Genomic DNA, 13767 nt, shown 5'->3' with positions numbered 1-13767 from the left:
CAGCTTTGATGCACCTGTACTGACCTCGCCTTCTGGATGACAGCGGGGTGAACAGGCAGTGGCTCGGGTGGTTGATGTCCTTGATGATCTTTATGGCCTTCCTGTAGCATCGGGTGGTGTAGGTGTCCTGGAGGGCAGGTAGTTTGCCCCCGGTGATGCGTTGTGCAGACCTCACTACCCTCTGGAGAGCCTTACGGTTGAGGGCGGTGCAGTTGCCATACCAGACGGTGATACAGCCCGCCAGGATGCTCTCGATTGTGCATCTGTAGAAGTTTGTGAGTGCTTTTGGTGACAAGCCGAATTTCTTCAGCCTCCTGAGGTTGAAGAGGCGCTGCTGCGCCTTCCTCACGATGCTGTATGTGTGAGTGGACCGATTCAGTTTGTCTGTGATGTGTATGCCGAGGAACTTAAAACTTGCTACCCTCTCCACTACTGTTCCATCGATGTGGATGGGGGGTGTTCCCTCTGCTGTTTCCTGAAGTCCACAATCATCTCCTTAGTTTTGTTGACGTTGAGTGTGAGGTTATTTTCCTGACACCACACTCCGAGGGCCCTCACCTCCTCCCTGTAGGCCGTCTCGTCGTTGTTGGTAATCAAGCCTACCACTGTTGTGTCGTCCGCAAACTTGATGATTGAGTTGGAGGCGTGCATGGCCACGCAGTCGTGGGTGAACAGGGAGTACAGGAGGGGGCTCAGAACGCACCCTTGTGGGGCCCCAGTGTTGAGGATCAGCGGGGAGGAGATGTTGTTGCCTACCCTCACCACCTGGGGGCGGCCCGTCAGGAAGTCCAGTACCCAGTTGCACAGGGCGGGGTCGAGACCCAGGGTCTCGAGCTTGATGACGAGCTTGGAGGGTACTATGGTGTTGAATGCCGAGCTGTAGTCGATGAACAGCATTCTCACATAGGTATTCCTCTTGTCCAGATGGGTTAGGGCAGTGTGCAGTGTGGTTGAGATTGCATCGTCTGTGGACCTATTTGGGCGGTAAGCAAATTGGAGTGGGTCAAGGGTGTCAGGTAGGGTGGAGGTGATATGGTCCTTGACTAGTCTCTCAAAGCACTTCATGATGACGGATGTGAGTGCTACGGGCGGTAGTCGTTTAGCTCAGTTACCTTAGCTTTCTTGGGAACAGGAACAATGGTGGCCCTCTTGAAGCATGTGGGAACAGCAGACTGGTATAGGGATTGGTTGAATATGTCCGTAAACACACCGGCCAGCTGGTCTGCGCATGCTCTGAGGGCGCGGCTGGGGATGCCGTCTGGGCCTGCAGCCTTGCGAGGGTTAACACGTTTAAATGTCTTACCAACTTCGGCTGCAGTGAAGGAGAGACCGCATGATTCCGTTGCAGGCCGTGTCAGTGGCACTGTATTGTCCTCAAAGCGGGCAAAAAAGTTATTTAGTCTGCCTGGGAGCAAGACATCCTGGTCCGTGACTGGGCTGGGTTTCTTCCTGTAGTCCGTGATTGACTGTAGACCCTGCCACATACCTCGTGTCTGAGCCGTTGAATTGAGATTCTACTTTGTCTCTGTACTGGCGCTTAGCTTGTTTGATAGCCTTGCGGAGGGAATAGCTGCACTGTTTGTATTCAGTCATGTTACCAGACACCTTGCCCTGATTAAAAGCAGTGGTTCGTGCCTTCAGTTTCACACGAATGCTGCCATCAATCCACGGTTTCTGGTTAGGGAATGTTTTAATCGTTGCTATGGGAACGACATCTTCAACGCACGTTCTAATGAACTCGCACACCGTATCAGCGTATTCGTCAATGTTGTTGTCTGACGCAATACGAAACATCTCCCAGTCCACGTGATGGAAGCAGTCTTGGAGTGTGGAGTCAGCTTGGTCGGACCAGCGTTGGACAGACCTCAGCGTGGGAGCTTCTTGTTTTAGTTTCTGTCTGTAGGCAGGGATCAACAAAATGGAGTCGTGGTCAGCTTTTCCGAAAGGGGGCGGGGCAGGGCCTTATATGCGTCGCGGAAGTTAGAGTAACAATGATCCAGGGTCTTTCCACCCCTGGTTGCGCAATCAATATGCTGATAAAATTTAGGGAGTCTTGTTTTCAGATTAGCCTTGTTAAAATCCCCAGCTACAATGAATGCAGCCTCCGGATAAATCGTTTCCAGTTTGCAGAGAGTTAAATAAAGTTCGTTCAGAGCCATCGATGTGTCTGCTTGGGGGGATATATACGGCTGTGATTATAATCGAAGAGAATTCTCTTGGTAGATAATGCGGTCTACATTTGATTGTGAGGAATTCTAAATCAGGTGAACAGAAGGATTTGAGTTCCTGTATGTTTCCTTCATCACACCATGTCACGTTGGCCATAAGGCATACGCCCCCGCCCGTCTTCTTACCAGAGAGATGTTTGTTTCTGTCGGCGCGATGCGTGGAGAAACCCGCTGGCTGCACCGCTTCGGATTGCGTCTCTCCAGTGAGCCATGTTTCCGTGAAGCAGAGAACGTTACAGTCTCTGATGTCCCTCTGGAATGCTACCCTTGCTCGGATTTCATCAACCTTGTTGTCAAGAGACTGGACATTGGCAAGAAGAATGCTGGGGAGTGGTGCACGGTGTGCCCGTCTCCGGAGTCTGACCAGAAGACCGCTTCGTTTCCCTCTTTTTCTGAGTCGTTTTTTTTTTTTTGGTCGCTGCATGTGATCCACTCGGTTACACTGGTTGTAAGGCAGAACTCAGGATCCGCATCGCGAAAAACATATTCTTGGTCGTACTGATGGTGAGTTGACGCTGATCTTATATTCAGTAGTTCTTGTCGGCTGTATGTAAAGAAACCTAAGATGACCTGGGGTACTAGTGTAAGAAATAACACGTAAAAAAACAAAAAACTGCATAGTTTCCTAGGAACGCGAAGCGAGGCGGCCATCTCTGTCGGCGCCGGAAGTACCATGGTTTGCTGAGCTAGATGCAGGTTGTCTATAGCCCCTGATAGGCCAACATCTCATTTCAGAGAAAAGTCCACAATGAAATCGACATAAAATGTGCAAAATGATACATTTGCAATAGAGCAGGGACCACAATTGATAACTTCCAAATTGATTAACTAAACATGGCCATTGACAATTGCATAATAACACAAGGCTACAAGAACAACAATAAACCGCAGATATAGGCTATTTATTAAACCCGTTTACCAGCTCCAGGTAGGCTACACAAGTGGCACAAATTAATTTGCAATGAGTCCAGCGACATCGTCATTTCAACATATTAATTGTATCACATGGTAGGCTACAGTAGCCTACAATGGCATATACATTAGCCTACTTGATAGCCAACAGATGCAAATTTGTCATTCTCCACATTTAATGTCAGTATGTTTCATTGTGGGCTTTTTCCCATAACAGAAGCATGCGAGGGAGTTCTATAACTTCCATTTCAAATGTTCACTCATGCAGCGCTTGAGACCCAAGAACTGAGCACTGAGCAGGCGTAAAAAAACCTTTGTTTGATATGGTTTTCCGTAAGAAAAGTCGACATTAGAATGCAGTTTATTTATCTAAAGCCCTCTAGTGCGGCTAAAGTGATTTTCTATTGCTTTGTCTCTGTCATATCAGTCCTAGTGCGTTAATATGTTTTATAGAGAAAGGGTTGCATATTGGTGTCTCCATAATGACAATCTAAACCACCTACTGACACCTGGCAAAAAGTTGTCACGAGGTATGGGTGTGCTGCTCTGTCTCCGCGACTCAGATGCAGCACTCTCTCAACCAGTGCTCTCAACACATAAACACCCATCCAGCCCTCCCCACCACTCACCCACTCACTCACTAGAAGTAGCCCCCCAAAAAAACAACTCGCGACAAATACATTTTCAACCGCAACATCCTTTTCAAAGTAACGCAATTTGTTCGAAAACCGCAAACATGGCAACCCTGGATATACTATTTTTTTTAAATATATATATATTTAAATTTGTTGTCACTCATGTTGGCTCCCCCAATGTGGGGGTTCGTGCTCTCTGATTGGCACAACGTGAAGTTCTCGGCCACTGACAAGCACTGCAAATCTAAAAGTAGAACCGTCAGGTTTGTCACTACCAGTCAGCATACAGCAGGTACCACTTTTATTCTAGCAATAGAATGAATGGCCTCCCACTGTGATAAGTACCTATAGGCAGTCTATATGCAGTGAGGTTTTCTGTGTGTTTCATGCTTAAAACCTCTTGAGCCTACTTGAGACGCAGACGTCCCACCTAGAGCTCTGGAAATGCAAATGCGCTACGCTACACGCTAATAGTATTAGTTAAAACGCAAACGTTCATTAAAATACACATGCTTGGTATTGAAATAAAGCTACAGTCATTGTGAATCTAGCCACCGAGTCAGATTTTTAAAATGCTTTTCGGCGAAAGCATGAGAAGCTATTATCTGATAGCATGCAACACCCCAAAAGACCCGTAGGGGATGTAAACAAAAGAATTAGCATAGTCGGCGCTACACAAACCGCACAATAAAATATAAAACATTAATTACCTTTGACCATCTTCTTTCTTGGCACACCTTGATGTCCCATAATCAATACTGGGTCTTTTTTGGATTAAATCGGTCCATATATAGCCTAGATATCGATCTATGAAGACTGTGTGATAAACGGAAAAAAATAGCGTTTCATAACGTAACGTCATTTTTTAAAAGTTAAAAAATTCGACGATAAACTTTCACAAAACACTTCGAAATACCTTTCTAATGCAACTTTAGGTATAACTACACGTTAATAAGCTATAAAAATCATCAGGAGGCGATGTAAATTCGATAGTTGGTCGTGTGGAAAAATGTCCGGAAAAACACAGAGACAATGCCTCAGGTTGGTGGTCGGAGGGAATCGGTTCCCTTTGGTCGGATCTACCAAGAATCAAATCAGAATCAAATGAGGAGACTCTATACATCCTGTGGAAGCTGTAGGTACTGCAAGCTCGGCCTCATTTAATACGGTTCACCTTTAACAATGGGTTGAAGTGGCGCATGGATATTTTTTCCCATCTCCAGTGATCAGATTTTCCTGCGCTTTTCGATGAAACAGATGTTCTGTTATAGTCACAGCCGTGATTTAAACAGTTTTGGAAACGTCTGAGTGTTTTCTATCCACACATACTAATCATATGCATATACTATATTCCTGGCCTGAGTAGCAGGACGCCAAAATGTTGCGTGATTTTTAACAGAATTTCCGAAAAAGTAGGGGGGCTTAACAAAAAACAGACATTTCCTCGAAGTTCAAACCCAAGTCGGAGCTCCTTACAGCTTATGTAAATTATACTGAGCAAAAATATCAACCGGCATACAACAATTTCAAAGATTTGACTGACTAACAGTTCATATAAGGAAATCAGTTCATTGAAATGAATTCATTAGGCCCTAATCTATGGATTTCACATCTGGGAATACAGATATGCATCTGTTGGTCACAGACACCTTAAAAAAAGGTAGGGGTGTGGATCAGCAAATCAGTCAGTATCTGGTGTGACCACCATTTGCCTCATGCAGCACGACACATCTCCTTAGCATAGACCAGGCTGTTGATTGTGGCCTGTTGATAGTTGTCCCACGCCTCTTCAATGGTTGCGCAAAGTTGCTGGATATTGGCGGGAACTGGAACACACTGTCATACAAGTTAATCCAGAGCATCCCAAACAAGCTCAATGGGTGACATGTCTGGTGAGTATGCAGGCCATGGAAGAACTGGGGCATTTTCAGCTTCCAGGAATTGTATGCAGATCCTTGTGACATGGAGCCATGCCTTATCATGCTGAAACATGAGGTGATGGCGGCGGATGAATGGCATGACAATGGGCCTCAGGATCTCATCGCGGTATTTCTGTGCATTAAAATTGCCATCCATAAAATGCAATAGTGTTCATTGTCCGTAGCTTATGCATGCCCATACCATAACCCCTCCGCCACCATGAGGCATTCTGTTCAAAACGTTAACATCAGCAACCGCTCACCCACACAACGCCATATACGTGGTTGGATGTTGGCCGGTTGGATGTACTGCCAAATTATGGTACAGAAATTAAAGCAGTCAGCACGTCAATTGCACACTCCCTCAAAACTTGAAACATCTGTGGCATTGTGTTGTGTGACAAAACTGCACATTTTAGATTGGCCTTTTATTGTCCCAAGCACAAGGTGCACCTGTGTAATGAACATGCTGTTTAAACAACTTCTTGATATGCAACACCTGTCAGGTGGATGGATGATATTGGCAAAATAGAAATGCTCACTAACAGGGACGTAAACAAATTGTTGCCCGATTTGAGAGAAATAAGCTTTTGTGCGTATGTAAAATTTTGGGAATCTTTTATTTCAGCTCATGAAACATGGGACCAACACTTTAAATTTATATTTTATATTTTTGTTCAGTGTAGAAGACCATTACTTAAAACATGTTCTGCAGCATTCAACAGCAAAACATAAAAAACTGTTCAATGCAATGTAAACATTTAGATTCCCGCCTAAATAGACAGACAAATAGACAATAATTATTTATCATAAGACGGCCATAAACAATACCCAGTAATACTGAATTAAACTGCCAGAAGATTCGAATCTCACCATTCTGATAAAAATAGTTATACATTGCTCAGGTGTCGTCTCTTTTAAGGACACAAGCTCAAGTACACAGTACAAACATTATAAAAACACGAAAATATAACAAATAATATCACTCAACAAAAGTGGGGGAATAGGGCATGAAATGATTGAAATGCTTTCTAATTATAGTAACAATAAAATGATAAATGACTTTAATATTTAACCTATCTTTTAACTGTAAAATAAACATGATCATACTTGTTGACAGTACAAAATTGGCAACACCTCATGACTGACGACAGAGCATTTTCTGCCCTCTGAGCGACGCAGACGCCATGCTTGCTGACTTGTTACAACTTCAGCTTTAAACACAAAGTGATTTTGTCTTGCTGTGACCAAGGGAAAGTGGACTAAATCCATCAATGAACATCACAGCGTGATGAGATTGCTTTTGCTGCTATAGCTAGGGTATCCCATCTCATATTTCCCATATTGTAAGTGAAGCTGCGAGGTTCACAGCCAGAGGAAATCAAACCATTATCTGCATAGGCCAGAAAATCTAACGTGTCGCTCTCTATGCAAATGAGGTGTCAGATTTCACAGAGCGCAGCAATTGATGTTGTGCTGTTCACAGAGCACTCTGTACACAAAAATGTTGGTCAGGAACCGGTCTAGAACCACTCAAAGTCCACTAAATAGGAAAGCTAACGTTTAAGAGGTGTTAAAAGGATTATACTGTACATGGAGCTAGGAGTTCTCGGCATCTGTGCTACGCAATTGCTTCCTGTGAAGAGATAAAAACCTGTCCACAGAACAGGTACTGTTTTTATTAGTTACCATTTTCTACCTCCAGATGGGTTACAGTATGCCTCAGCACAGCAACACTTAGAGCCCCCCAAATGGATATGGAGCTCTCCGAATGATAAATTGAGTGTTTGTAATAGGTTGATCACATGGACGGGGCTGTCATGAGCCATATTTTCATGTGTCCCCATATTTACTCGGCCTCCTGTCAACTTGCCAGCATCTGTGCACTCTCCCAGTAAAGAATTATGAACACAGACACAATCACTGAGCACAGACAGGAAGTAATTGACTCCCCAACACCGTCACAACAACTGCCACACACACACACACACACACACACACACACACACACACACACACACACACACACACACACACACACACACACACACACACACACACACACACACACACACACACACACACCACTATATAGGCTACTGTAGATGCTGGGTTGATATATATATAGAAAGTAAAATATACAGTGCCTTCAGAAAGTATTCATACCCCTTGACTTATTCCACGTTGTTGCGTTACAGCCTGAATAATAAAATGTATTAAACATATTTTTCCTCTCTCTCACCAGTCTACACACAATACCCCATAAAGACAAGGTGAAAACATGTTTTTATACATTTTTGCAAATGTATTGAAAATGAAACAAAAATATTACATTTACATAAGTATTCACACCCCTGAGTCAATACTTGGTAAAAGTACTTTTTGCAGCGATTACAGCTGGCAGTCTTTCTGGGTAAGTCTCTAAGAGCTTCCCACACTTGGATTGTGCAACATTATTCTACATTATTCTTTTCAGAATTCTTCAAGCTCTGTCAAATTTGTTGTTGATCATTGGTACACAACCATTTTCAGGTCTTGCCATAGATTTTCAAGTAGCTTTAAGTCAACACTGTAACTTGGCCACTCAGGAACATTAATTGTCTTCTTGGTAAGCAACTCCAGTGTAGATTTGGCCTTGTGTTTTAGGTTATTGTCCTGCTGAAAGGTGAATTCATCTCCCTGTATCTGGTGGAAAGCTGACTGAACCAGGTTTTTCTCTAGGAGTTTGCCTGTGTTTAGCTCCATTCCATTTATTTTTTATCCTAAAAAACTCCCCAGTCCTTAACGATTACAAGCATACCCATAACATAATACAGCCACCACTATGCTTGAAAATATAAAACGTGGTACTCAGTTTGCCACATGTTTTGTAGCATTACATTAGCTCCTTGTTGCAAACAGGATGCATATTTTTGAATATTTGTCTTCTGTACAGGCTTCCTTCTTTTCACTCTCTCAATTAGGTTAGTATTGTGGAGTAACTACAGTGTTGTTGATTCCATCCTCAATTTTATATTACAGACATTAAACTAGTAACTGTTTTAAAGTCACCATTGGCCTCATGGTGAAATCCCTGAGCGGTTTTCTTCCTCTCCGGCAACTGAGTTAGGAAGGACGCCTGTATCTTTGTATTGACTGGGTGCAATGATTCACTATCCAACGTGTAATTAATAACTTCACCATGCTCAAAGGGAAATTGAATGTCTGCTTTTATTTTGACCCATCTACAAATAGGTGCCCTTCTTTGCGAGGCATTGGAAAACCTCCCTGTTTTTTGTGGATGAATCTGTGTTTGAAATCCACTGTGACTGAGGGAACTTACAGATAGGATGTGTGGGATATAGAGATGAGGTCATTCAAAAATCATGTTAAACACTATTATTGCGCACAGAGTGAGTCCATGCAACTTATTATGTGACTTGTTAAGCAATTATTTAGGCTTCCATAAAAGGGTTTGAATACTTATTGACTCAAGACATTTCAGCTTTTCATTTTGAATTCCTTTGTAAAAAGTTTGAAAAACATAATTCCACTTTGACATTATGGGTTATGGTGTGTAGGCCAGTGACATGTAACTTAAGGCTGTAACACAACAAAAATGTGGAACAAGTCAAGGGATGTGAATACTTTCTGAAGGCACTGTATACAACACATTGATTGCTCATTGATCTATATGTCAGTGTTGGATGCACATTATACCAGCACATATGCAATATCAATAATCTCGACCTATAAAAATGTTAATCAACGTTAGTACTATGGGGCTACTGCATTAAACACACACCTCTGGCAATTATATTGGAAAACAATATTCTCCATCGTACTCCACTCTCCCCTCAAACAGGTCGTAATAAAGTGGCCAAAGCACTCTCCCTCCCTCAGTCCCATAGACATGTTCCATCAGCCAGGGCCAGGCCTGTTGTCCTCTACTGAGAAAGACTATCGACATGCCCAGTTTGCAAAAGGAGACCATTAGTGAGATATCACTTTCTAGGGTAATAACAGAGCAATGGGCCCTTCATTCATTGTCCCGAGTACACCCTAACAGCTATTAAAGTAACTCCTCGAAACAGTATCCTGTTGGCCTTTTTTAAAAGCCAGGATGTGGCATCATCATGCTTTACATGTCGTCACCGTTTTAGACCTGCAGAACTCACACAGTCTTTGTGCCTGGCCTTTTAGATGGTATTTGCTTGAAACATGTTAACGTACTTGCCTTAATCACGTGGCATTAAAAGTTAAGATTAAGAACATCGTTAAGAACATCTCATGATATTTACATCTCCAGAGTCCGATAAACAGGTGGATACCATTTTTGTCTCTGTGTCCAGTATGAAGGAAGTTAGAGTTAGTTTTGCGAGCCAATGCTAACTAGCTTTAGCGCAGTGACTGGAAGTCTATGGGTGTCTGCTAGCATGCTCTGACTGGGGAAGTAGATAAAAGGCCTCATTGCCAAAATCACAAAGTAGTCCCTTAAAGGCAGCATTTCACAAACTTGGTCCTCGGGACCCCAAGAGGTGCACGTTTTGATTCGATGGTCCGATGAATACATTACAGAAAGTGAACTTGTTTATTAAGAACGTACGATTTCATCTACATGTTCATTTATTCACACAGGAAATGACCTCAGATTCAGAACATTTCAAAGGGATAGACCAGTATACATCACCAGAGGGAGTCCAAGCCTAAAGACTGATCCAATCATCACAGTTCTCATTAAAGGTGACATATCGGAAAATAAATGTGATTTTTATTATAGACTTCTATAAATTGACATTTTGCATAATATTATGCATAAGAGACAGTAGTAACATCCTGGAATAGGCACAAATCCCTGAAGCCTAAGCAAAACTGCTCAACATCACGACTCAATGTACATATTACCTCAATTAACTCGACACCGGTGCCCCCGCACATTGACTCTGTACCGGTAACCCCTGTATATAGCCCCGCTATTGTTATTTACAGCTGCTCTTTAATTATTTGTTCATCTTATCTCTTTCTCAAACTGCATTGTTGGTGAAGGGCATGTATAAGTAAGCATTTCACCGTCAGGTATTCGGCGCATGTATTCGGCGCATGTATTCGGCGCATGTGACAAAATAGCATTTGATTTTATTTCATTTGAATGGACCCTGTACTGAACACGTATAGATGATGACTTTCGATGTTGTTCAAGGAGAGGTGGTCCTTCACAAAACTGACAGACACACGGGCAGGACCAAGCCAATTACAATCCGTCTGAGAAATGATTCGATTGGATTAAATGTTGTACACTGTTAAGTCCTTGACTCTTGGCCCCTTTGCAAATTCAGACAATAGCTTAGAACGTTACGAGAGAAGAAAAAAAATCTGTCTGCTGTGGCATTGACATGAGTCGCAGACAAGGGTCAAGCACAGCCTCAAAATCACAGTAGTAATAAAACACATCGTTCCATAATATGACTGGCAAACTGTGCTATTGTGACAGGCAAAATAAAGCCAGTCAAAATACGAGCCGGTACTCACCTCTTTCTCTCCACAGATATTGCTGATGATGGAATTGGAAGCAGGGCTGGCAGAGGGACCCAGGACCGCCACCACTCCCTTGGACAGGATCTGGCACACTGTCAACACACAGAGACAAGCATCCAGTCAGATAATACAGGACAGGACATGGTCAAAAGGACACATTCAGCCTGTTGAATAGGAGTTGTATGTTGCTTAGTGTGTGGTTTTATCCTACACTAACAGTCTGAGCCAGCGGTTCCCAGTTCATCTTTAATAAGTAGGAGGTTTTGGGGTTTTCTGCCTATTAACTTGATCATGTTCTATCGATGTATTAACTTACAGCTGCTCTGTGTGTGATTTCCCCTCACCGATAGTAAACCTACAGCTGTGGATTCAAATATGACAGATTGAATGGGGGTGCAATGATAGAACATAATTAGCAACAGGTTGGAATGCGATCTGGCCATGTGGAAGTTTTTTGCTAACCATTTAGAATCTCCTGTCAGGAAGCATTCTATTTAAGATAACAATTGGGGACAAAAGTTGTACTCGAAAAGTGTCATGTCGGGAGTTAGTGCCAAGCAAAATGTGCCGTCATGCAGGGGCACAAGGACCTGGTTAAAATAATAGCTGAGAACTACATTTAATCTAAACATTTCAGGTAATTTTATCAGTCTTCAAAAGGCAGTTGTGATCTGTCTTTTCAAACATCCACCATCACACTGAATCAGTGTCTAAAAGGGAACATTTTTATGGAAATATAATTTTTCCTATGCACTCCCCTGCACACGAGTTTGGGTTTTAATCTTACTTGCTGGGGAAACAAAAAACGCAGTTTCAGGTGGGGCTTGATCCCTGTCTTTAATTAACATTGTATGGTAGTGAGGAGGAGGACTGCTGTCTTAAGATGTGGACTTCTTTTGACCAGTCAAAAGTAGTGTACTATGTAGGGAATAGGGTGCCATTTCGGTCACAACCGTGGAGGGAGACAGACTGGCTGGGGTGGGGGACGGGCCATGAACAAACACCAAATGCGGGTAAATATTTATAAAGGAAGAGTAAAGGGGGACAATTTTTTTGCCATTGGAGCAAAGCTCGGGATCCTCGCCGAACGAGATTAGAAAATGACAGGAGCAGTGAATCAAATGATTAATAAATAATCCCTTTGTCATCCAATGGAGTGTCCCCTACACTCCCCTCCTTCTCCTCTCCCACCCACCTGCCCCTCTCTCCTCCATTTAAAGCATATTTGCACCTGTCTGCACGGCGTCACCGAACTACCAAGTGATCTGATTAGCCTGACATGACGCCCCATGAGGCTTTTTACAGGGGTGCATTTTCTATTTTGCACAGGGAACAGAATATCCTGTTCTCATTTGTTCTACATTTGTTTTTATCACTTTGTACATTTATTTTGGAATTCCACCCTGTAAACGTAATTTGCCTGATGACGCACGATTGGATAAGGACAGCCATTTCATACAAGTGCATTTTCATCCACTTTCACTCTCCTCGCTGCCTCTCCTCGATTACCTTTTTCAAAAGTAGGCCAGAGAGGACAGAGAGAGAGCGCAGTAGTTGAGCAAATCCAATTGAGAAAAGGCCAATGTGTCCGTTTGGGATTCTTTTCCCGCTCCTCCTCGTTCTATGGCCAAAGCAATTTACATCCGTGACAAGTGACAACTTTTCCAATATGAATGTGGATCATTATAACGGAAACCTGCACCACTTCTGTCTAATCTTGGTCAGAAGGTCAGTGGGTTGTCTGGAGTCCATTCTGTTTGTTTACAATTGATTCCCTCAAATCAATTAAGTCTTATTGAAAGCTGCAGCAGCTGCAAATGAGATAAAGCCAACATATGCACGGGACCTGGAGTTTAGTTCTGTGAACCCACAGAAATATACACGTTCATATGCACACATGAATGCACACACACACACACACACACACACACACACACACACACACACACACACACACACACACACACACACACACACACACACACACACACATCAAAACCACACACACCACTCACACGCAGTAAGTGAAAATAACGTGTACAAATTCAGTGGGGCAAAAAAGTATTTAGTCAGCCACGAATTGTGCAAGTTCTCCCACTTAAAAAGACGAGAGAGGCCTGTAATTTTCATCATTGGTACACTTCAACTATGAAAGACAAAATGAAAAGAAAAAATCCAGAAAATCACATTGTAGGATTTTTAATGAATTTGTTTGCAAATTCTGGTGGAAAATAAGTATTTGGTCACCTACAAACAAGAAAGATTTCTGGCTCTCACAGACCTGTAACTTCTTCTTTAAGAGGATCCTCTGTCCTCCACTCGTTACCTGTATTAATGGCACCTGTTTGAACTTGTTATCAGTATAAAAGACACCTGTCCACAACCTCAAACAGTCACACTCCAAACTCCACTATGGCCAAGACCAAAGAGCTGTCAAAGGACACCAGAAACAAAATTGTAGACCTGCACCAGGCTGGGAAGACAATCTGCAATAGGTAAGCAGCTTGGTTTGAATAAATCAACTGTGGGAGCAATTATTAGGAAATGGAAGACATACAA

The 13767-nt window shown here is 42.9% G+C and overlaps 1 protein-coding gene across 1 annotated transcript in view; it reads right to left on the bottom strand.

The window, feature by feature from the left end:
* Positions 1 to 13767, bottom strand: part of LOC112244702 (glutamate receptor ionotropic, kainate 4) — a 439406-nt gene that overhangs the window by 141846 nt on the left and 283793 nt on the right. Inside the window, exon 5 of the mRNA XM_042295838.1 lies at positions 11203 to 11300. Within this exon, the coding sequence (XP_042151772.1) occupies positions 11203 to 11300 (98 nt within the window). The remainder of the gene's footprint in view (positions 1 to 11202; positions 11301 to 13767) is intronic.

This window comes from Oncorhynchus tshawytscha, linkage group LG13 (genome assembly GCF_018296145.1).
Source record: "Oncorhynchus tshawytscha isolate Ot180627B linkage group LG13, Otsh_v2.0, whole genome shotgun sequence".
NCBI classification, from domain to species: domain Eukaryota; kingdom Metazoa; phylum Chordata; class Actinopteri; order Salmoniformes; family Salmonidae; genus Oncorhynchus; species Oncorhynchus tshawytscha.
The sequence above is the reverse complement of the archived record's forward strand: the minus strand, read 5'-3'. Positions and strand labels throughout refer to the sequence as shown.